Here is a 25,887-nt window from a genome sequence, read left to right as displayed (position 1 = left end):
GACGCCACATCTCAGTGCCAACACTTTGCAGACTGTACTTAAAAGACACGCCCTCCTCACTGGACAGTTAAAAACACCAATCAAACTAACGATGACATCAAGTATTACCCAATCAAAACTAGGAAAGGAGGCATCTTCATAAAATGCGTGTGGGATGATTTGCATGAGACGCTGCTTTAAAAAAAAAATGATAAAAAAAATACGGGATAAATCCCGTCCAGTATTGATTCAAAACGGGACGCGCAATTTCATTCTCAAACGCGGCACGATTCCGTATTTTAAAGGACGGGTGGCAACCCTACAGTGCCAGGTAACCACCCATACAATCACATTGTGATTCAGACTAGGAATGCAATGAATGTAATTACCCCGATCTACATACAAGGCGATAGTCTTGCAACATTCAAAGATGATGGTTTGGGATAATTAGTACTTATTAAGTACAACATTGAACATAAAACAGCTTATGAAGCCTTCAACCGAAAAAAGCAAGATCTCAGAGATCGTAAAAAAAAAAAAGGAGGTAATGTCGTTTTACTCGCTGTAGATTTTACTCAAACATTACCAGTTATTCCACGAGGGAGACCAGCAGATGAACTCAACGCGTGTTTAAAATCCAGGCTTCTCCCACGGTCGGTTATATGTCGCGTGTTCTCGGGTAGGTACACCAAAAAATGTATACATTTAAGCATGTAATGGGCAAAGAAAAAATGAGGTATACCCGAAGGCACTGCAGTAGTACTCAATGTAACTTTACTTCTTAAATGTTAATGTTTTACTGTTTAATAATTTATACGCTTCTTATATATTGTTCAAATTCTTTTATGAAAATACCAGTGACAGCGCAATGCACGATAACATGGAGTGAATACACCATACGCATCTGCCCACGGCCGCCCTGGTGTGCGCAGATAGGAGTTGATTCTAAAATAAAATAAACATAAAAAGAGTAATACATTCATCACCCATAAAGCGGATAGCAGACGTGACGTATTTATATGTGTACCACATTTCAAGTCAATACGTGAAACGGTTTGCAAGCTACATGTGATTTAAAATCCTGGACAGACCAACGAAAAGCCACGGTAGCAAATTATTGAAGAAGATTTTACTGTTTAATAATTTATATTTATATGAAATGTGCTTCTTATATATTACTTCATATTCTCATATGATAATGATGTTAATGTTGTTTATATTGATTTCTATGTTATTGTAAGTGCATCTATGTGTGTATATGTATGTATGTATGTGTATATATATATATATATATATATATATATATATATATATATATATATATATATATATATATAAAAATATATATATAAAAAATATATGTGTATATGTATATATAATATATCTGTATATGTGTGTATATGTGTGTGTATATGTGTATATGTATATATATATGACAGCAACACTCATAACAATGACAACACAATTACATTCACAATCATGTTACGTTATTTTTAAAATGTTTCCTTTACTTTTTCATAACCTCTTTAACACACTACTTCTCCGCTGCGAAGCGCGGGTATTTTGCTAGTATATATATATATGTAAATCCCCGCGAAGTACTGCTTTTAAATTTTTATGAAGAAGAAAAGCTTTTTAAATTGAGGGAAAATATCCCAATAGCAATTTGTTAAGGGTCTGTTTTTTTGTGAAGCAGCCTTAACACAGCTTTTCCGCTGTTTTATAAACGAACGCCATATAAGGTCTTCCTTTTTCCTTGCTTCGCCAAGGAAAGAGCGTTTTTATTAAATCCAAGGGTTCTTCGCTTTTTTTTTGTTTGTTTATTACGATTGTTATAGTTCTGTTTGTATACGACGTTGTTATATGACCAAGCCGTGCAAGCTTACTGTTAAGAATGCAACGTATAGTTGTACATGAGAAAAGCAATCTTGCCTCAAATCAATGGCAAACTTTTGTAGGTCTATGAACTTAATTTAAAGTTTAGGTTTACACGGTGCTTTCTTTCCGAAGTACCTGCACTCATGAATATGTCTGTATGCGTCAGTCGCTCAAATCCCCGCGCTTCGCACCGGCGAAGTACTGCTTTTAAATTTTTATTAAGAAGAAAAGAAAACCTTTTAAAATTGAGGGAAAATATACCAATAACAGTTTGTTAAGGATCTGTTTTTTTGTGAAGCTGCGTTCACTCGAGTGATCATTTCGAGATGACTTGCTGGCTAACCATAAGCGTTACCTGGTAGGTAACCACCCATACAATCAGACTGTGAATCAGACGACGAATGCCGTGAATGCAATTACCCCGATCTACATGCTGTCAAATAAACGAGCCACACGCCGTGGCGCAATTTTAGGGGCTACGCCTCTAGCGCTGACGTCCGAGGTTCGATTCCCGTATTGGAGTCAAGTGAGTGGGTGGTTACCTACCAGGTAACGCTTATGGTTGGCCAGCAAGTCAGGTAACATCAGCCACGGTGCCGTCAGTTGTGAGAAGCAGATCATAGAATGGATGAAAATAGTTTACTGTCAAATAATGCAAAGAGTATGCGACACCTGTTTCCCCCTTATTCTTGGCTCATCAGGCGTACACACTCATTGCACTCGCTTACGGTAATCGAACGTCGGACGTCAGGGCTAGAGGGACTTCGCAGCGGTGAAGTATTGCTTTTAAATTTTAATTAAGAAGAAAAGAAAACCTTTTTAAATTAAGTCTTAAAAAGAGGTGTAAAGATATTGACAATAAGCTACGCAAACCCACCAAGACATGCAATCATTTAAACCACGGCGCAAGTCGAAAAACACCATCCCATAATATTAGTTAACGATTAACACATTTCTATATGTATTAAATACAACTGATAATATGTTGCGCTTATTTATCTGGTGTACTGACATTTTTGCGCGTTTAACGGCTGAAATCTAACGTGGTTTGTGCCCTTCAGAATGAAAAGAGTTTGCATTTACCTTTTTAATAAAAGGCGAGCTTTTAAGCCTGAGAAATCACCCCGTAAATGCACACATTTAATTGCACATGTGTTAATATGTATGCTTACACAGTATTAAAAGACACTCAACAAGTACACAGTATTAAAAGACAGTCAACAATTAACGTCATTTACCTTCGTTCCCGCCTCCTCCATTAGAGTATATGGACAAAAAACAGGTTCCAGTTATGACCATTACACGTAGAATTTCGAAATGAAACCTGCCTAACTTTTGTAAGTAAGCTGTAAGGAATGAGCCTGCCAAATTTCAGCCTTCTACCTACACGGGAAGTTGGAGAATTAGTGATGAGTCAGTCAGTTAAACAGGTTCCAGTCGTGACCATTACGCGTAGAATTTCGAAATAAAACCTGCCTAACTTTTGTAAGTAAGCTGTAAGGAATGAGCCTGCCAAATTTCAGACTTCTACCTACACGGGAAGTTGGAGAATTAGTGATGAGTGAGTCAGTCAAACAGGTTCCAGTTATGACCATTACGCGTAGAATTTCGAAATAAAACCTGCCTAACTTTTGTAAGTAAGCTGTAAGGAATGAGCCTGCCAAATTTCAGACTTCTACCTACACGGGAAGTTGGAGAATTAGTGATGAGTCAGTCAGTCAAACAGGTTCCAGTTATGACCATTACGCGTAGAATTTCGAAATAAAACCTGCCTAACTTTTGTAAGTAAGCTGTAAGGAATGAGCCTGCCAAATTTCAGACTTCTACCTACACAGGAAGTTGGAGAATTAGTGATGAGTGAGTCAGTCAAACAGGTTCCAGTTATGACCATTATGCGTAGAATTTCGAAATAAAACCTGCCTAACTTTTGTAAGTAAGCTGTAAGGAATGAGCCTGCCAAATTTCAGCCTTCTACCTACACGGGAAGTTGGAGAATTAGTGATGAGTGAGTCAGTCAAAACAGGTTCCAGTTATGACCATTACGCGTAGAATTTCGAAATAAAACCTGCCTAACTTTTGTAAGTAAGCTGTAAGGAATGAGCCTGCCAAATTTCAGACTTCTACCTACACGGGAAGTTGGAGAATTAGTGATGAGTGAGTCAGTCATACAGGTTCCAGTTATGACCATTACGCGTAGAATTTCGAAATAAAACCTGCCTAACTTTTGTAAGTAAGCTGTAAGGAATGAGCCTGCCAAATTTCAGACTTCTACCTACACGGGAAGTTGGAGAATTAGTGATGAGTCAGTCAGTCAGTCAGTCAGTGAGTCAGTGAGGGCTTTGCCTTTTATTAGTATAGATTCCCATTAACAAACAACACTGTTTTTTATATTCTCCATTACAAAAAAGCAAGAGTTTCAGCATCAGCACTCTTTTAAGCTTATAGATTTTATTAAAATGTTAAAATAGTTAGAACTCGTCAAAAGCTGTTAAGTCTTTAGTACCTGTAGTTAATTTTACTGTTGTACCTAATGTAGGGCGGAGTGGTGGCTCTGAGGCTAAGGATCTGTACTGGTGTCCAGATAGTTGCCAGTTCGAATCCCCGTCACTGCCAAAAGAGATCCTACTGGGCCCTTGAGCAAGACCCTTAACCTGTAATTGCTCCAGGGGCGCTGTACAATGGCTGACCCTGCGCTCTGACCCCAAGGGGTATGCGAAAAGTAACAAATTCCTAATACAAGAAATTGTATAAGGTGAAATAAAGAACAAAAAAAAATGTCATGGCACAGCTGAACACATGAAAAAAATATACCAGAAAAAAAATGTATGAAAAAGATATATAGTTAGACAGGAGAAGAATTTACAAGGCCTATAGTACCTACATAACAGCCTCGGGCAGATTTAACAAAGCAACATGCTGTTCCTGATTGTTTAGTTTTGTTTTATTTCATGACATATCTTTTACAAAATAACAGGAATGTGTGAGTATCTGATACCCATTAAGAGTTACCTGGTGTTTTGAGCACTGCTTACAACATATGGAATTTAGGCATTAATAACATCTGTTATTAATAAGGTTGCCATAGTGAAGGACAGAGTTATGTTCCAACAATGTACAAGTAAGATTTTGAATATGGCTCTAAGCTTAACTGGAAATATGTGGAGACTTAACAACAGGTGTTTGTTTGGTTTTAGTTCCCCCTTATCAATATAATGGAATTACATCAGCACCTTGAATTATGTACAAGCCTGAAATAGAATAATTCGAGAACACTTTGAGCAAATCATTATAATAGTCAGCTTTTCTTGGATGAATGCATACACTATCTTTTCTGTACTTCGTTTAATTTGAAGCTGCATTGGTTCTAACTATACCTTTTGGCTAGAAAAAGTAGCTCTTAGCAAATGTTAATACATTGGTTAATGAACAAGAGTTTCCAAACTTTAAGTAAAAACCACCGAAAATCTTCACATGGATGTTTCTACATTGTTTATGGTTCCTCTGTCTACTTCTAGTCACATGATAAGAAAGTCACATGATATATTTGGTCATTTTATCATATCTACTGTATATAACACACTGCTTCTTTCATCTAAGTATTGAATTTGCTATGAAGTAAAAATGACTGGATTCTTAGATAGTCAGAATTAATTAAAACAAGTTAGTATCAGAACCTTCTGTTTTCCTTCTCATCCCCTGTTCCTGCTCTAGCCTTTTGTACTTGATGATTCATCTTTTCACTTTTCCAGGTATTCAGATTCTAAGCCTGACCTTGTCTTTGCCTTTGTGTACTCCCATTAGTGTTTTTGATCCCCTGATCACTTTATCATGCCTTTCCCTGTAAACAGCCACATAACAATCTAGTAGTATGAGTGCATAGGGTAGTGTCAAGGATAACACCTAATTTACAAGCAGATTTAGTCAGTCAGTCATTTTCCAACCCGCTATATCCTGCTGGAGCCAATCCCAGCCAACACAGGGCGCAAGGCAGGAACAAATCCACCGCAGGGCACACACACACACACCAAGCACACACTAGGGACAATTTAGAATCACCAATGATATATTAGATGTCAGACGCCACCGAGAGTGGCAGCCTTTTCAGCAGCTCCGTGTACGACTTTATATTTCTACCTTTTTTTCTCTTTTTTATTATTTTTTATTGATTACTCCTATCACTTTCTTTTATGTGGATTCGTTCCCTGGACACTTTTACTTTTATAACGTGGACATGGATTTTTACATGCAGAGACTCGTCTATTCAAGTAGTCAACTTCAAGCGCTGAGAACAAATGCCTACGCCGGTGTGGTTCCCTATTTACCCGACGAGGTAAGAAGGCGGTATCGTGGCAGCAGAGCCGGCACTAAGCTAAAAATGAAGCGGCTTGTGAGAAAGTGCCATTTTAAGCCTTCGGTGCCTTCTGTGATCCTGGGAAATGTGAACTCAATCTCAAATAAGATCGACGAACTGACTGCGCTGGTGAAAAATGTCAGGACCTACAGAGAATGCAGTTTGTTGTGTTTTTGTAAAATGTGGCTAACTACCACCATCCCAGATGCTAACGTGGAGCTACCCGGGTTTAGCACAGTTAGAGCGGACAGAGACGCAAGTACCTGTGGGAAGCACAAAGGAGGAGGTCTAGCTCTCTATGTCAATACAAGGTGGTGCAACTCTGGACATGTTAACGTCAAAATCTCCACTTGCTGCAGGGACATCGAGCTGTTGGCTGTACGTTTGCGTCCCTATTACTTGCCCAGAGAGTTTGGACACGTCATTGTTTTTATTGTTTACATCCCTCCTCGGGCAGACGTGGAGATAGCGACTGACATCATCCATTCTGCTGTTGCTAAGTTACAAACACAGCACCCTGAGGCACTTGTGCTAATCGCTGGAGATATTAACCATGTGACGCTGGACAAAACATTACCTGCCTTCTCCCAGTATGTGGACTGTAACACTCGGGGAAATAAGACTATTGATTTACTGTATGCAAACGTTAAAGATGCATACAGCGCCACCCTGCTGCCTGCGCTTGGGAAAGCAGATCATAACCTGGTTCTGCTTCAGCCTCACTACAAACCAAGAGTGAAGGAGCTACCTACAATCACACGCTCATTCAGGAAGTGGACCCCTCAGGCAGAGCAGGCTCTGAGAGACTGCTTTGAAACTACGGACTGGGATATCCTGCAGGGATCTTATAGTGAGAACATTGAGGAGGTTGTTGACTGACTGCACTACTGACTACATCAACTTCTGTATGGACATTGTAGTTCCAGTAAGAACAGTACGCTGCTATGCTAACAACAAGCCATGGATTACAAGTGACATCAAGGGCCTTTTGAACAAGTAGAAAAGGGCCTTTAAAAGCGGTGATCAGCATGAGCTCAAGCGCGTGCAGAAGGAACTCCGAGTCCAGCTCAGGGCAGCGAAGGAGCAGTACAGGAGAAAGCTGGAGCAGAAGTTGCAGAATAACAGCATGAAGGAAGTGTGGGATGGGATGAAGATCATCACTGGCTGCAGCTCGAAGCGGGGTGTCACCATCGAGAGAGACGTGAAGAGAGCAAACCAAATGAACAACTTCTTTAACAGGTTTGACCACACTAACCCACTCTTACCTCGGAGTACTGCACCCTCAACCCATCCTTCAGCTGATACCAGCATAGGGGAGACATCCCTACCCACAATTACAGCAGCGCAGGTGAGCAGAGAGCTGAGGAAACTTCGTGCCAGCAAAGCAGCGGGTCCAGATGGAGTATCACCACGACTGCTGAAGGCCTATGCGCTGGAGCCGGGGAGTCCTCTACAGCGCATCTTCAACCTGAGCCTGGAACAGGGGGAGAGTCCCGAGGCTTTGGAAAACATCTTGTATCACCCCAGTCCCAAAGGTATCACGTCCTAGTGAGCTCAACTCACTGAACAACTTCTGCCCTGTCACTCTGACGTCACATGTGATGAAGACCATGGAGCGGCTGCTGCTTCACCACCTGAGGCCACAGGTACGCCACGCCCTCGACCCTCTGCAGTTCACATACCAGGAGAAGTTGGGAGCGGAGGATACCATCATCTATATGCTACACCGATTCCTCTCCCATTTGGACAGAGGCAGTGGTGCAGTAAGAATTATATTTCTGGACTTCTCTGGTGCCTTCAACACCATCCAACATCTGCTCCTTAGGGACAAGCTGACAGATTCATACCTGGTGGGATGGATCGTGGACTATCTTACAAACAGACCTCAGTATGTGCGTCTCGGGAACTGCAGGTCTGACATTGTTGTCAGTAACACAGGAGCGCCGCAGGGGACTGTACTTTCTCCGGTCCTGTTCAGCCTATATACATCGGACTTCCAATACAACTCAGAGTCCTGCCACGTGCAAAAGTTCGCTGATGACACTGCTATCGTGGGCTGCATCAGGAGTGGGCAGGAGGAGGAGTTTAGGAACCTCATCAAGGACTTTGTTAAATGGTGCGACTCAAACCACCTACACCTGAACACCAGCAAAACCAAGGAGCTGGTGGTGGATTTTTAGGAGGCCTAAACCCCTCCTGGACCCCGTGATCATCAGAGGTGACTGTGTGCAGAGGGTACAGACCTATAAATACCTGGGACTGCAGCTGGATGATAAATTGGACTGGACTGCCAATACTGATTCTCTGTGCAAGAGAGGACAGAGCCGGCTATACTTCCTTAGAAGACTGGCGTCCTTCAAAATCTGCAATAAGATGCTGCAGATGTTCTATCAGACGGTTGTGATAAACGTTAACATTATTCAAAGTTATTGTCTGTTATACCTGCATTTATATTACTCTTTAATATTGTTTTTGTATCAGTACGCTGCTGCTGGAGTATGTGAATTTCCCCTTGGGATTAATAAAGTATCTATCTATCTATCTATCAATGTCTTTGGACTGTGGGAGGAAACTGGAGTACCTGGAGGAAACCCATGTAGACATGGGGAGAACATGCAAACTCCACGCATGGAGGACCCGGGAAGCGAACCCAGGTCTCCTTACTGTGAGGCAGCAGCGCTACCACTGTGCCACCGTGCCACCCCCTGAGCAGATTTAGTAAAACTAAAATTTAGGCTCACCTCAGTTCAAATCTAACACGATTCTGTTTCAGATGAAAAAGATTTCCATTCATCTTTAAATGTTTAGGCTGAAGTAGTTATCACTCATCTTTAGTTTTAACTAAATGCAATTGAAATTGAAATGGTTAGTTAGTAATATAATTAAAAACAAGTCTTCAAGGGATAGGAGTTTAAGTGTAGCCATTCATTATCTATTTAGGAGAATAATTAAATTTTATTTTTTAACTACTTCTTCTAATGGCAAAATATAAAGAAAAAAAAACGGTGTTAATCCAGGTGCTGAGCATTAAAATATTGCAGTTGTCATCAAATAGGATAATGAATACTATTCCTCAGGTTTCTGCATAAAATCCATCCATCCATCCATTATCCAACCCGCTATATCCCAACACAGGGTCACAGGGGTCTGCTGGAGCCAATCCCAGCCAACACAGGGCACAAGGCATGAACAAACCCCAGGCAGGGCTCCAGGCCACCGCAGTCTGCATAAAATTAATATAATTATTTAAATAACAAATATACCATCTGAATACAGTATTTGACAGGATGACATAATACTCATGTCTATATATTGTAATACAATGATGGGTTTGGTACTCTGAATATCTACTTCAGTTGATTTTAGAACTTTAACTTTAGCCTTTACACAGATCTTGTTTGTAATACCTACTCTCTGGTTCAGTTTTAGGTGTGCCCATGAAAATCCATCAGTAGTCATATTCAAAATACACTTACAAGCCAACATTTTAACTCCTACATTTTAATTGTTCACTGCTGTAACTTTGTTCTGTATCTGAAGCTTACTTATTTATTATACTAATCTAGATGGTGGTGTATTGTCAAATCATACCATTAAACTTGCTTCCATGTACAGTTGGAGCACACGCTGTTGGGTATTTGCCATCTCAAAAATACAACCAAGGACTGTAGCATGCATGGCATTGCCTGCAGGCACCAGTTCACCAATGAGCAAGAGTAAGCCAGCAGAGTGCAATATAACGCAGTACTTCATAGAGCTCTACTGATTATACACCCTGTGATGATTTGGCTTAGCTCTACACTGCCTTTACGCTTCTGGGAGCCTCTTCAATCTGAAATGTCACTAGTCATGTAACAAGATGAGCCAGGACAATGAGGACACAAACATTTAGCAAGGGGTTGATGCAAAAAGTGTCACTGCTTTTATTAAAAGCAAACAAAAAATACAAATAGTGCAGTACATATAATTCTTCCCAATAAATAAATAAATGATTCAATAAAACCAAAGTGTCCAGAGGAGTTTAAAAGTCGTTAAATAATTCCATAAAAATTAAGTTAAAATCACAGGCAGAAAGCAGTTCTTTAAAAACTCATGAGCCCTGCTGCATCAGTCTTAAAACAGACGTCTCCTCCGCTAACCCCAGTGGGATACTGCAGCCAGAAGGAGAAGTCCTGCCAACAGGCACAACCAACCCTTTGACTGGCTTGGGACCCGGTTGCCATCACAGGCACCCAGCGGGGCACTGCTCCTCCAAATCCCACTGCTATTCCTCTCCTTTGCGAGGGAGCTCTCCTGGAGCAGATGGTCACCTCTTCTCCCCAAATTTCTCAGCAGGAATGACCCTCAATCCCCTCTTGAGCAGCAGCCATGCACTCCTTTCCTGGCAGTCTGCCTCCACTGTCTCGCACCGGCTCTGTTCTTCCCATCCTGCCTTCGTTCTCCCATCTCTTTAACCTTTGTCTCTTTTTCTTTTTGTCCTGTCGTCCTCCTCCTCTGCCTTGCAGACTCCCTTTTAACGTGCGTGATTGGGTGCAGGTGTAATACGCTGCCACCTTCAAGGTGTGAATGAAGCCCCTGTCTGATGCACTTGTTTTTGTACGTTAATGTGTGATTAGCCAAGCATCCCAATCACCCTCAGAGCAAAGCGTGCTAGTGCACACCTGCACCTGATCTGAGCCCGCATTTCCTGGGACAAGATTATTTATTTATTTAAAAACTGAACTCGCATCACACACCCATGACCCCATGAAGAAGCAGACGTAGTGAAAATAAAAAGAGAACTTCAATAAGGCCACAAACCAAAGGCAGAATATGAAATACTGTATAGGCATGATGTCACAGAAAAAAATTGAATAACTAGGGGAAACATTTCCAAAAAATGGAAGAAAAAAACAAAAGTCCAAGAAAAACAGGCAGAAAGTTAAAACAGGGGCCAAAAACACAATGGCAAAACTCAAAATCCTAAACAGAGCCTAGAGGTCAGAACACATTAACCTTAAACAGTTTACTAAGTCAAGAGGAGCACTAGGCAAAGGCTGTTATAAGGGCACGACTTGAAATGCTTGAGTGATGGTTTTATCCTAAACAGCCCCTTTACTAACCCAGTCCTTCCATCATTTGACTGCTCCAAAGCAAATGTTGCCTTGCAACAGACACTGATAGAAGCGGCCTAAGACAAGAGGTCAAAGAAAGGAAAAGCTAAAGTGTAGAGTTCCATTCTTGAAATGTGTAGGGTTATTTGCTTCCTTACTTTTTTCCATGTATTGAATGACCATGTAGTTTAGTTGATCTTATTACTTTTATCAAGCGAACAAGAATGCTGTTTTAACACTGTGAGAGAGCAGCCTGGAAAGAGGCCTGTGTTATACAATCAGTTTTATTTTATATACCACTGTTCCTTATGCATAGAGTCGCTAATTGAGTTGGAGGTGGAAACTTAACTGACAACCTCATGATTTAGAATGCACTCACTTAGACATTATGCCACAATGCCTGTCTACTTTATATAAAGTTACTCACTATCCAAACATATTCTAATTCTGTTATAGTCTTTGAAATGGCTGCATTGTTACCGTATGCACTGACAGAAGTAAATCTCAGAGTTGAATTTTGAATAGTTTCATTGGATAACTTACTGTAACTGATGTATTGTGAATATTATGCAGACTACATGAAGTTAGCACAAACATAAATGTATGCATATACAATCCATTATAAAGGAAAATAAGCAAGAGTTGAATGCTGTGGGACACCTGATAGGTTTAGAAAAAATGGTATTGTAGAGCAAATGCATGACTTAGTAAGGTGCCTTTCTACTTTCTTAATTATCCATCCATCCATCCATTATCCAACCCGCTATATCCTAACTACAAGGTCACGGGGGGTCTGCTGGAGCCATTCCCAGCCAACACAGGGCACAGGGCAGGAAACAAACCCCGGGCAGGGCGCCAGCCCACCGCAGACTTTCTTAATTATCAGTTAGTCAAATCATATTGAGAAAAGCCAGCAAAAATGCCTCTGGATGCATTGTAGTTGAGCAACAAAGTCATGGCCAAGAACCATTGCCTGTCACATGGGGCAAAAGGTCAGCAATGGCAGTCTTTTGCTTGGAGCGTAATTATTTGATTGCCTCCTGCATATATATGATCATTGGTCTAAAGTCATGGAATGCAGCAATTAAAGTAGAAAAATAGAAATCATAAAACCAATTCCAGTGTTGCAAATATGTTTCGGAGACAAGGAAGTACTTCTACTACTCCTAGAAACCACAATTACATATCATCTCCCAGCAATACTTATGCTAGATATGTCCAGTTGGTTTTCTTCATTCAAATCATACTTTGTTGTTTGTCTGAAGTGCAGTTCCATTTATTTGATCAGTATTTCTGCATTAGCTTTTCTTAACCTTTACGTTTGAGATATTTCATAACATAATAATTACCACCTACAAATGACTATAAGAAAAATCTACATTCCTCTTAAAATCATTCATTATTTTGATGTCTTATAACCAACTTTTTCTAAGAGAAACGTTAAAAAACTAAATAGCTTGATGATATGTGTGTGCCACCTTGTAATAGAAATCCAAACACGGGGCAAATGTAATTAACCTTTTAATAGTTTACCTGGGTTAATTTTCAAAAGGGAATCCATTATTCAAGAAAACCAACCCTGGGACCTACTTGAATCATGCAAAAGAATATCAGACCAGTCATGTTGTCCAGACTAAAATAGAACAAAACTTTTTCTCAGTTCAAAGTGTTCAAAAGTTCAACTCAACCCTTCAACCAAGGAACACCCATACAAACTCATACATGGCCAAATCAGAGTTACCAGTTAACCCAACATGACATCTGTGGGATGTGGTTGGGAAAGATGGAGTACCTGCTGGAAAAAAAACATTGTCACAATGTACAGCATTTTAATGTATAAAGCAATTACTTCAGAAGATTAAAATTTGTGTTTTCTGATTTTCATTTTCCCTACAGGTTCTGGAGGGGAATGTACAACCGCTTTGAAAAAGGAATGCACCCAAGACAATCAGCAGTAGATTTCCTAATGGCTATCCGAGAGGAAACTCAGCAGTTGCAAGAGGAATTTGAGGCTCAGGAGGAGGTAAATGGTTCTTGTGGTGAACCGGCAACCCTATCTTGTTATGGATGTTCTAAATCAAATAATTCACTATAACCAGAGTAGTTGATTTTACATATTTATTTGTAATCAGGTTATGTTGTTTAACACAGGGCAGTCCAAGCCCAGAGTCATTCAAGAGGCATGGGTTGAAATACTGATATTACTCCTATTACCCATCAGAATCAAAAATTAATGGCAGAAATGTAGGTCAAAGAAACAAACTGAGCCTTTACATCTAACAAACTAGTCTTTAACAATAGAACGTCCATGTATTTTTTCAGTACTTAACCATCAAGGCTATGCCGTGCAGCATCTGAATCCTTTTGTTCTCATTAATGGTCCATCAGCTCAGCATCCTGATGGACCAAAACCCTCAAAAGTACAGATAGCCTAATAGAATTTGAGTGAACATAAAATAGATTGTTTTTTGATGTACACCATATTATTGTTAACATATATTTTCAGTGGAAATGTTAGCATACATTTTCAATCAACAACAAAAAAAAAAGTGTCATGGTGGCACTTTACATAGTTTTTGTTTTGTTTTATTTTGTATGCATTCTCCAGTTTTGCAGTGCTTCTGGGTGTGAGAATGACCCAAAGAGATGCAGTGACACAAGCACCTATCTCCAATTCAGCAATAAACTACCTCAGTATTTAATCAAAATATTGTATTTCAATGTCATATTATATATAACCAATATATGCATATCTATCAACATTAGTCAAATCGATATTTTCCTATATACAGTAAATAGTTTATAAAATGACAGCATCACTATAAAATTACAGCATCACTTACATATTTCACGGATTATGTTGGTAAATGGCAGACAGCCTTATGGACTGAGTATAATGTATATAAAAATGGGTTTACTGGATTCATTTCTCTTGCTGTCTGTTTGTTCTGCACTGACTTGGGACATTATCGGTATCTGTCTCCTTGACCATCATTTGTGCTTTTTCATAGTGTAATGCCAGCTCCCATATCATTTTGTTTAGAGTGTGGTACGCTGGTGCTGTCTTTAGGCCATGCAGCTTATTTGCCATACAAAATCAGTGCTTGAAGTTAAATAAAAAACTATTGGTTCTTCCTGCTGTGTTTGCTTCATCATCCTTCTTCTTCATATGTAATGGATGAGATATGAGAGTTCACTGATATATGCATTAGGTCCTCCATTGAAATTGCAAAACCTCATCAAAGTGAAATCTACCTTATGAAAAGTGTCGGAAATCATCAGTACACATACATTGCCAGTACTCCCAATCCCAGAAAGGGAAATGCCCACTTTCAGCACTGTGGAAAGTGATGCTAATATGTACAATTGTATGTGTGTATTTGATTCAGTACATGGTCCAGCATTTCAGTATCACTGTACTGAAATCATAATTTTTTTTTTCTAAAAGGCACCACATTCATGGTCACATACCACATTCCACCCTTCTGTCGTCACAGAGAAAACTCACTGGTTTTTCTCAGATTTGCATATATCTGCTATATCTATGCATTCACTGAGAGCAAGCTGCCTCACTTGCCATTCATTCCATCCATACTGTACTACCTTGAATGTTATCCTTTCCGTGCATCAAACTGATGCTGTCTGTGTACTTTGTATTCCATGTTCTGCAATTATTGCAATGCAGTTTTGTGGAAGCGAAAAATACACTGAAGATTCTCACTTTAAATGAAGGCTCTAGGAGTCGAAGGATAGGCAAACAGAATAATTAGATTTATTGCAATAACAATAACTCAACCCAATTAGGCCAAACTGAGCTGAGCCCAAAACAAGCCAGAAATCACAGTTTATATAATCATTTCTTATCATGCTGACCTCGCTCAAGACAGCTCATTTGCTGCTCCTTCTGACCCCCTTCTGCAGCTGGCTTCCCAAGTTTTCATGGAAAGCACCAATATCTCTCATATTTTTTATTTGCCTTCACATTTTGCTTCACTTATTTTTAGGTCAGCCTTGAGCTTACAGGTGTTCATCCTCTTCTGCTCTTGGGCTGTCTCTATCTATCTTTCTCCCCCTTCTCTCTCCCTCATGTTGATAATATATTGGTGGCTACAGCTAAGCTTTAATTAAAAAAGAAATATGGCATGCACCTTTATTTAACCACTTGCTTGGTGTGCCTGACTTGTATTAATACTTGCACTAAGGTTAATGCTAATAAGTTTTCGTGTCTATTTCTGCTAATACATGAATATACTAATTTATTATTTTCCATAGTTTCACGTGAGTTTTTATGTTTTGTTTTAGCTAAAGGAAATAACTGAAGCATTTACTAAAAATATGAATGACTATAAGAGATATTCTGTGATTATTGTATAGTCATCTGGAGGAGCATGAGATAGAAATTTACATTTTGGTAGCAAAGTAAAATAACCTTTATTAACAGGATTGCATTTTTAAAAATGTACAATTGCTGCTAAGTGTGAGCTGGAGGAAAGAGGCAATCATTCACACATACAGTACGTACAATAGTGCATTGGTGTTGTTTATGATGGTAATAGTGGACCTTGCATGTAAAAAAAATTAAGGAAAACTTAATTTCAGAGTTACGACAGCAGTGCAGCAAATTAGGAAAAGTCGAGGAGGGAAAGGAGCGTGATATGCACAGTGACGAAATAATGAAAGATTTAAAATCACAACACCAACTGGCTGCCACTCTTCTAAATCCCTAGTTATTTTAAGTGAATAAAGTGTTTTTGTAAGTTAGCAAATCCAAAGAAAGAATGCAAGCAGCTGCATGGTGCCCTCTTGTTAGCATCAGAACAATATATGCAACAACAACTATGATCACATGGCTAGCAATCAGTATGGCAACTATAAACAACTTGTCTGCATCTAATCCAAAACAAACCACAAGACCTTTTGGAAAGGTGTTGGGGCAACTTCCTCTTAAATCATAAATCCCTCATCTAAGTCCACAGTTTTTGTGTAGGCCGATGCATATGTTGTCTTCCCTGTTGTTTGTCTATCCTTACACTTGCCAATCCTTGGGGATATATAATTCACGTTGTAATGTACATGCATCTAGGACTACAGCCCACTACCTTTCATCAGTAGTTACCTCAGGCATCACTCAGGTGTCAGAATCACTTTTGTTCTATCAGGGATGTCTCTTCTCAGCAATTTTTGACCTAACTGAGAAAGGAACTCTGTTCCTAGCCCCTAGCCCCTAGCCCTAGAACAGAGCAAAAGGGAAAGCAGGAGAACATATTTAAATACTTTGTTCAGTCATTATAGTCCTTATGCCAAAAGTAGAAGCAAAGCAATTGAGAGTAACAGTCACACTATACAACTTGGATGTATAGCAGTTTTCATGGAATGTGTTGAATGAAGCACCCAGTGTACAAGATAGTCTTCAGTTCTTGTATTTCTGCTGCATGTGGCTCACAACATGGTTCCTCTGGTCTTCATTCCTTTCCATTCCTTCTTTAACTTGAAACTTATAGCTTTCTAAAGTTTGTTGGGGCAGACAGAAGTTAAACACCCCTAGTCCCACTTTCTGTGCAATGCCAATTTGAAAGGCCATATCAACTCAAGCTCCTGGGGTGTGCATGAACAAAGGCATCCAATCAGGCAATATTAATATTTCTTACATGCCCATAGTTTGAAAGTTACACTTACAATGGCTCAAGCATTCCAAGTTCAGAAATAACCGTTTTTACCATATATAGTGCCCACATTAGGTGCTTATCTGATCTGAGCAACAAAAAACATGCATACACAAAGTGTTCTCTTGTGGTTCCAAATTCACACCTAGTCAGACATGAGCAACATCAGTCTTTGGAAGCAGCAGTTGATTAATTAGAAACCAATCCTTACCAATAACAATTTAATGGCTTGTTAGTGTTTTAACTGTGCCAAATCAGGTAATTTTACAGTATATTGTAAATGTTTTCCTTTCCATAGATCTCATCCAAACGATTTGAAGACCTAAAAACGAATGAGCGATTCCCAGTTTCTTCACTTTTTTCTCTTTAGTTTCCTTTCAAATATTTTATTAAACCAAATAGTTCATGATGAATACACACGGCAAGAAATGAAGACAAATTAGATGGATAGCCGCTGGTTCCTTTGTCACTTACATCTTATTGCTAATAAGGAGACATTAAAACTGTGAATGCAGCTTTTAAAGACTAAAATGAGCAATTAAGATTGAGAAATGTTAGCAAGCGAGACAACTAAAATGAAACAGTAAATTGTTGCTTGAGTAATAAGTGGCTCATCACCAATAATTGACTTCTCATTAAAAAACTGGGTTGGAACAAAAACCTGTAGCAACTGTGACTCTCCAAGACAGAAGTTTCTTACCCCTGCGTCACAGGGATACACTGGCTGAGAAAGCAAAAAAAAAAAAGGTTTGGGGCAGCCACCTGTATATTATTTTCTGGCTGCTAAATGGAATAAATGGTCACAAAGATGTGTATCGCTCAGAGTCCAGCACAGAACTGTCTTGTTGGCAAAAAAGTAGTGGTTTAAAGCAGACTGGAGGAAGTGACGTCATCTCTGGGGCCGGAACCAGAAGTGATGTTACTAACCCCATGACCGGACGTAACATCATCTCTGGACCCAGAGCAGGAAGTGAAGTCATTGAGGCTAGGCAGAATTTCCCATAAGAGTTAGTGCACTCTGCCATCCCCTGGTTTGGCATGGAATTATTCTCATTCAGGCCCTTTAGCTGCCTCCTATGCGCACGTGTATGATACTACTTAAATACAAATTTATTGTGTTTTAATACTTTCGACATCTTAATGCTGAAAAAGAAAGGTAACTAAAAAACATTCTTAATAATACTACTACATAAAAATATTGTTCTCTGTAACATGCATACAAAACAAAATTAAACAAATAAATCTTAACAATCCACAAATAGCAAAATTGTACATTTAAGCCCTAGAAAAACTCTTTCCTAACACATCCAAGTGCCTGGTGTCCAATCACTTATTATTGGCTGTTGATTCTGGATGTTGTGCTATTTTGGTTTTGCTAGACTTAATGCAGCCTTGGATACCATTGATCACTCAATCCTCTTGATCATTTTATGAATGTTGGTATTCAGGGTACTGCCTTAGAGTTGTTTAGTTCCTACCTAAGAGATAGGACTTTGTCAGTGAAGATTAATGTCTTCTCTTTGTTTTAGTATTTATCACTGGTGGGGGTTCCTCAGGTTTCATTTTGGGCCCTGCTTGTTCTCTTTGCATATACCTATTTTAGGTTAAATTTTTCAGAAATATAATACTTCTTTCCACTGTTACGCAAGTAACATTCATTTGTATCTGCCAGTAGTTTCTGATGTATCACTAAACAGCATGATTACTTGTTTAGATTAAGCATTGGGTCCTTCAGCTAAATAAAAGTAACACTGAAGTTATTATATTTGGTTCCTTAAATTCTATCAGTAGTATAACTAACAATTTAGGATCTCTCTCTCAGCAAATGCGAGCACCCATGCTAAAAACCTCAGTGCCCTCATTGATCTAGCTTTTAAAATTGATAAACAAATTAACAGTGTAGCTAAAAGCATGTTCTTTCAGCTGAAGAGGATTGCCAAAGGGAAATCTGTGCTTTACTTTAAAGGCTTGAGGACAGTAATTCATGCACTTATTTCTTCTTCTTTTGACTATTGTAATTCTCTCTGTTTGGGTTACTCTTCCCTATCTCCTTTTGCAGTTGGTCCAAAATACAGCCGCATAGCTCATGACTGGCATGACAAAAATAGAACATATTTCTCCATTGTTCGTCTTTCTTCATTGACTGCCAGTAAAATACAGAATTCAGTTTAAAGTTTTATTATTTGTCTTGGAACCACATTATATCTCAGATCTCTTTGTCAAGAACTTAGAACTACCTTAGCATAAAGTCCCAAAAGCTGTATCAAAAACCCCTCAACAAGAGGAAGGGTCCATCCACCTTTGGCTTGCGTAATACAGTGGAAAGAAAGACTCAATATAAATAAAAAAATATTTATTACAAAGAAGCATGGATGACCATAGAAGGAATTGTCTGAAATGGGCAATCCAGTAGCAAGCAAGACCCAACACAATATCCAAGAGAATGAGCAAAAACATAGCAGAAAGGTCAGAAAAATCCAGGAATCCATAAAAGCTCAGTAATAAACACAGGAACTCACCAGTACCACTAAGCACATTCAGTGAACTACAAGGGACTACTTGAGGGCAGTCCCTTGACAGAGATAGACAGGTAGCTCTGCTTCTTGGGGAACAATCCTCAAAATACTTGAAACATAACAGAACAAGCATAGACACAGAAATTAAAAAATACTCAAAGCTAATAATAACACAGAATGATGAAAATGATTAACATAAGTAACAGAATCTACATAAACAAAAGAATCAAAAATGAACAAAAAAAGACCACAAAATGTCAAAAGAATTTGAAATATAACATCCTTCTAGGCCTTAAAGATCATCTGATCAAAAACTTCTTTCTATCTCATAGTCTTGGTTGAATCATAAGAGTGATTTTGCTGTTTCTGTGTCTGCCTCTGTTCTGTGGATTAGTCTGCTCTTCTACATTAGGTCTTTCAAAAGTATTGATACTTTAGAATCTCAATTAAAATCTTTTCTTTTCTCTTTAACATATGGAGATGTTTAAAGGCAGTACTGTATTTTTACTGTGTTCTTTTTAATGGTTTGGTATAATTTATGTTGTTGCGTTTTATTGAATAATTTCATAAACATTTTTACATGTTTAATATATTTATTGAATTTATTCTGAAGTTGTTTTTGTTTTGAGTTATGTACAGCAGTTTTGTCAACATTTATTGTGTTTAAATGTGCTTTATAAAGAAAATTTTGATTAACTGATTGATTGATGTTACTTGAACAGACTAGAGCCCCCACAATACTGTACGATACTGCAGTACCCTGAGTACTGGTAGGATTTTTTATTTTTGCTGTTGGTATTTGTTCTTGTTGTGGCCACTACTATGGCCATTGCCACATTAATACAGTATAACCTAAATTCCCATATATTTGAATATTTACTTTCTTTTAATTTGAATTTTCAAACCTTATTTTTTGGCAAATCTGACAACCCTAATAAAAACACATTATTCAAGTACCTACCAAATCCATCAGAATTTTTAGCTATACAGTACTATGATATGGGTTTAAGGCCATGCCACCCAGTCCTAATTTGTAACTTATGTTAAAGGAAGTAAGTTTGAGTAAGAAGCATCTGAGGCCTCCCTGACATTAATATCCTGAATGAGTTCCATTGCTGCTTGTTACTGTTTTCATTGACATGATAGTCTGTAGCCATATCAGTGAAACCTAATTTATCTTTGTTTATTGTTACCTTTTTTGTCTTTTACTAGAAAATTGCCAAGCTAGAAAAGGTGCAAATGAAGAATGGCAAACTGTTACCAAAACCTAAAGGCAGAGTCAAGCACTTTTGCCCCTCCACATCTGATAACAGCATCGCCAACACTCCACAAGACTACGTCAGTGGGAGTGTGTGTACATTTCCTAATGAAAGTCCTTTGCAGCAGTTAGACATGGAAAACTCTCTTCTCATTCTTACTAAAGAGACTCTGAAGTGCTCAGACCCTGATCTCTCTGCAAACAGTGATCAAGAGTCAGGAGTTGCAGACCTGAGCTGCCGCTCGCCCAGCGGTGGAGACTCACTACCTAGTGAGGACAGCGTCAAGGATCCCGATTCAGATGAAGCTACTTATGTGGCAGCTTGAATAGAAATCTTAATCCCTGCTCCTTGTGCTGGTTGTAAAAAGAACTCGGGAGTGACATTCCAAATGGGGTTTGGGAGGGATATGTGTGTGCAATGAATATGAAAAAACTACAATTGAAAGGTGGAATTGAAGACTTTGACTTATATTATAGCAATTTTAATTTAACTTTTAAGAGCCAATTATCATCTTTTAGACCCTACAAAGGTCAAATTTGATGAAATAATAGGTCTTTTTTGAGAATTTGTTTTTTTTTAAATTATAGGTTTACAAGGGCACACTTAGTCAAAGACTCATAATTTACCAGTTTTTGTTAGTGTAAGTGATACTTCATCCGAATTGCTGTATAAAATTTAACTAAATCACAAAGGAATGTCACATGTTTACACCAAATCTCCATGTTACACTATAGGTAGAATTTTGTCGGGTAGGCCCTGTTCTCTCAAACATGATCAAAATGCTCAGTTTCATTGTTTTATGGAATGAAACAGTGCTGTGCTGTATACAGAAAATGGAGTAAAGAGTCTGTGACCTCCTTGGTCCCTTTTACACCTGGCTTTACTGTATGTAAGTTTTGGTGATCCAGTCAGGATGAGAGAGTACTTGACCATACTGTGAATGCACAGATGGTGATCACATCACTCAGACCTCATTCAGAGGTGGTCAGAAAGACAGATTCACCTGTGAATTTGTAAGCTTGTAATGTAAAGGAAGAAAATCACGAAAGGAAAGATAAGAGCTGTTGGTTTGTGCACATTTACTACTGCTGGTGTTCTATACTATGTAATGGCCTGAAGAAATGGTTAGAACATGATGGGACCGAATTGGCTGCAAAACAGTTGTTACGAGAGCAGTGGAAATACTTCCTGACAACTTATGATTCCGTAACTTTTTTTTGTTAATCATACTTCTTCAAAAAAAAAACAAAAAAAAAAAACACAGATTTGTGTCACATATGGGAATTTTTGGGTTCCAAAAATCAAACATAATGTTGCACACAGTGGTTTAACAACAATGCAGTTGCAATCAATAACATGGTGGCTGGTGTTCATGAAAATAATCGGAAATGATAAGAATGACTGAATCAGGACACTTCGAACTCCATAACTATTAATCATAAGAAAAAAAATGCAATTAAAATATAGAATAGCCTAAACTCACCAAAAAGACCTGTACTAATGAAATTCAGAGAAATTATTGACAATTGCCTGCATTTAACACTTTTCATTTGTCATCAGTCCCTTAAAAATCACTGCAAGGGTGTCCTACTGTATTCCAAACACACCTGTCTGTTCACTGAAGTCAGTAACTATTCAAGCAGATGTCTTCTCGGATAACAAATTAAATTAAAGCCATGCCGTGCCTGGCCATTTTGTTGCAGTTTTAGGGAAAACTGCTATGGTGTTAGCTTTTGGAACATTTTGAGATCCCAATGTTATAATTCACTTATTCAAATACTGCTTATTGTTCTTTCTACCCTTTGGTGGGTTGGCACCCTGCCCAGGATTGGTTCCTGCCTTGTGCCCTGTGTTGGCTGGGATTGGCTCCAGCAGACCCCCGTGACCCTGTGTTCGGATTCAGCGGGTTGGAAAATGGATGGATGGATGTTCTTTCTACCTTGATCTGGGGCTGTTAGGAGGCTCTGCACATCTTTATTAATAGGCTCGTGGTCTTCTACAATGAGAAGAGATGGCCATGGAGGACAAGAAGAAGAGGCCTCTTCTGTGGAGCTCACCATAATGCTTGATTCACCTGATGCACAGCAATGTTAGCGACTCCGTCATAGCACTTCATTCCATCCTCCCTTGATGATTTAAGCATAGATGATATTATAGGTTTAGTTTGGCGAAGGCTGGTTGTGTCAATTGCTTCCTTTGAGCAGTGCTTAGTTGTTTTCTTTTTCTTATCATTATCTGCTTTCTAACTTTTTTCATTTCAGGTATTACTGCTCCTACCAATCTGTTGCCGGCAACATCATGTGAAATGACACAGTAGCTACTCACTGTTTTGTTTAACCTAGAAATGCCCAAATATTTAATCTGTTTTCAAAAATTAAATTTATATTCTTGTGGCCAGCTTTTGGGGGTGTCCATTATGCCACTGCATATGTGGAGGCTGGTTTGAATTTTGTGTGGGGAAGGTGACATTGGATCTCTATTTTGACATGAAATATAAACAGGAGATGCATTTTAATGTTTGATATAAATATAATCTGCCTAAATTATATCCAATTACAATAATGCTAGGTGTAAATGGACCATCAGTATTTATCTTAAATGCGATTAGTTACATTTGCCCCATGTGCTTATATGGATGGAATTCTCCCTTACTTACTTTTATTGCTTTATCGTCAGGTGAGTGAAGATCAAAGTGCGGCATGATGCTAACTTTTTATTTGTATTTGCATTGACCAAAAGTCAGGAATTAATTTAAGTGCAGTTTTTATAACAAATGAACAGGGTTGCCCTTGTATGATTCAAATAATCGGTAATGTGAACAGTCATTCAGTGGGACCATCAATGGTGAGCAGCATAACTAAACTAAAATATTTTTCATTCTGAGATGAAGTCTCACCATGCTATACTTTTATAAATAATTTTAAAAACATGTATGTTTGCTAAAATAGCTTGAAAACGTCAAGTTTCAAAAATGGGTAGCATCCACAAGGAACAACTTCTTTACTTCCATGGATATTTGTAGGTAGTTTTGAGAGGAATTACAGAGCTGTATGGTATAAATGCTTCTTATAAATTACATTTATTCAAAGATGAAAAAAAATTAATATTCTGCAGCTATAGTGCAGTGTCTAATGTTGACATTTTATGTTGCTCTTTCATTGATGTGCTTGTGCATGAACATAAAAATAAAAATTTATTTGAATTAATTGTTGGAATATAGTAATCTTTCAATGATGGGGTGTGATAAATAAGTGGGTGCTCATTTTTGCACCTTGAATTTGTTTATGGACTGAAGTGTGTTTTCTGTATGCCTTCTGTTTCTTCAGATTCAAAGCATGCAATGTCAGCTTTGTGCCATCAAATTGCTGCTTTGTGCATCTGTGTGTATCACATTAGCTAGAAGGCATTGCTCACGGCAGGGTCCAGTTTTACACTCACAGATGTAAAGTTGGTTTTCTTCCTCACAATAATCTTGAATTGAACACAGCAGATGTAAAACTGATTTTAAATATGTTATTTGACTTCAGTGTATCAAAAATGGGGCTGTCTAGGGACAAAGGATTTTGTTCTCTTTTTTCAAGTTCCTTAATGGCAGACCTTGTTTGGCGAGGGGCAATGGTTTGCCTTTGTCCTTTTCTGTGTCACTGTGGGTGTATTTTTTCAAATATTAGAATGAACAATGATTAGAACCTTAGTAAAATTTTGATGAGAAGAAGCCATTCAGCACCAATAAAGCTTGCAAATCCAATCCACCTAATTTCTCCAGAAAAACGTCAGATTGAGTTTTGAAGGTTCCTAAAGTCCTAATCTCCACCACACTACTTGGTAATTTATTCTATATATCTGTGGTTCTCTGTGTTAAGAAAAACTTAATAACATTTATGTGTAATTTAATTTGTTTCCAACTGTGTCCCCATTTTTTTGTTGAAGAATTTATTTTAAAGTATCAGCCTGCATATACTCTACTAATTCCTTTCATAATTTCATACACTTCACTTGTGTCACCCCTTAATCTCCATTTGGTTAAACTGAGAGGCAGATCCTTCAATCTCTTTCCATAGCTCACACCTCTCAGTCCTGGAATCCGACTAGTCGATTTTCTCAGGGGTTTCTCTAGCACTGTTATGTCTTTTTATTATAGCCTGGAGATAAAAAAAAAAATATACACAATACTCCAGGCAGGGACTCATTAGTGTGTTATAAAGCCTAAACATAGCCTCCCTTGACTTGTACCTTACACGTTGTGTGGTGTAATCTAACATTCTGTTGGCTCCTTAATGGCTTCTGTGTACTGTCTTGATGCAGTTGATGCAGATAGTGAGGAGTCCTCAACAGCTCCTAGGTCCTTATCATACAAGGGGTTAGTTTAAAGTTTCAAACCTCCTATTGTGTGTTCAGATCTAACAATTCTACTTCATATGTGTAATACTGTACCTTAAATTTACTTATGTTAAATTTCATTTGTCCAAGCCTGTGTGCTCTCCAAATCTCTCTCTAATGATTTGACTGATTCTGTATTTCCTAATATTCTACCTACAGTCACTGAGTAAATTACTACGAACACTACCACTAATAATGGGTAGGACCTCTTTCTACTCTGTAAACAGCTTCAATTCTTTGTGGTATGGATTCAACAAGATGTTGGAAACACTTCTTTGAGATTCTGGTCCATGTTGTCATGATTGATTTGTCAGCTGCATATTCATGCTGTGAATATCCTGTCCTACCACATCCCAAAGGTGTTCCATTGGGTTCACATCTGGTGACAGGGAAGGCCACTGAAGAACACTGAACTCAGATTCATGAAATCAGTTTGAGATGAGTTTTGCTTTGTGACACAGTGCATCATCATGCTGGTATTAACCATTAAAAGATGGATAAATTGTGGCCATGAAGGAATGCAAATGGTCAGCAATAATACTCAAATATGCTGTGGTATTCAAGTGATGATTGATTGGTATAAACAGGCCCAACGTGTGCCAAGAAGACATTTCCCACACCATTATACCACCACTAGCCTGGAATGTTGACAGAAGGCAGGTTCAGTACATGGAGTCTTGCTGTTGGCATTAAACTCTAAACCTACCATCTGTGTGCTACAGTAGAAATTGAGATTTATCAGACCAGACTACATTTTTGCAGTCTTCA

The 25,887-nt window shown here is 38.5% G+C and overlaps 1 protein-coding gene across 1 annotated transcript in view; it reads left to right on the top strand.

Annotated features, from left to right (window-relative positions):
* The window catches only part of mtmr7b (myotubularin related protein 7b), an 84,469-nt gene extending 60,967 nt beyond the window's left edge, over nt 1-23,502 (top strand). Inside the window, exons 13-14 of the mRNA XM_028802053.2 lie at nt 13,198-13,324; nt 20,693-23,502. Of these exons, the coding sequence (XP_028657886.1) occupies nt 13,198-13,324; nt 20,693-21,064 (499 nt within the window). The 3' untranslated portion in view covers nt 21,065-23,502. The remainder of the gene's footprint in view (nt 1-13,197; nt 13,325-20,692) is intronic.
* The last annotated feature ends 2,385 nt before the right edge of the window (nt 23,503-25,887 follow it).

This window comes from Erpetoichthys calabaricus, chromosome 5 (genome assembly GCF_900747795.2).
Source record: "Erpetoichthys calabaricus chromosome 5, fErpCal1.3, whole genome shotgun sequence".
In the NCBI taxonomy this organism is placed as follows: Eukaryota; Metazoa; Chordata; class Cladistia; order Polypteriformes; family Polypteridae; genus Erpetoichthys; species Erpetoichthys calabaricus.
This window is presented reverse-complemented; position numbering and strand designations above follow the sequence as displayed.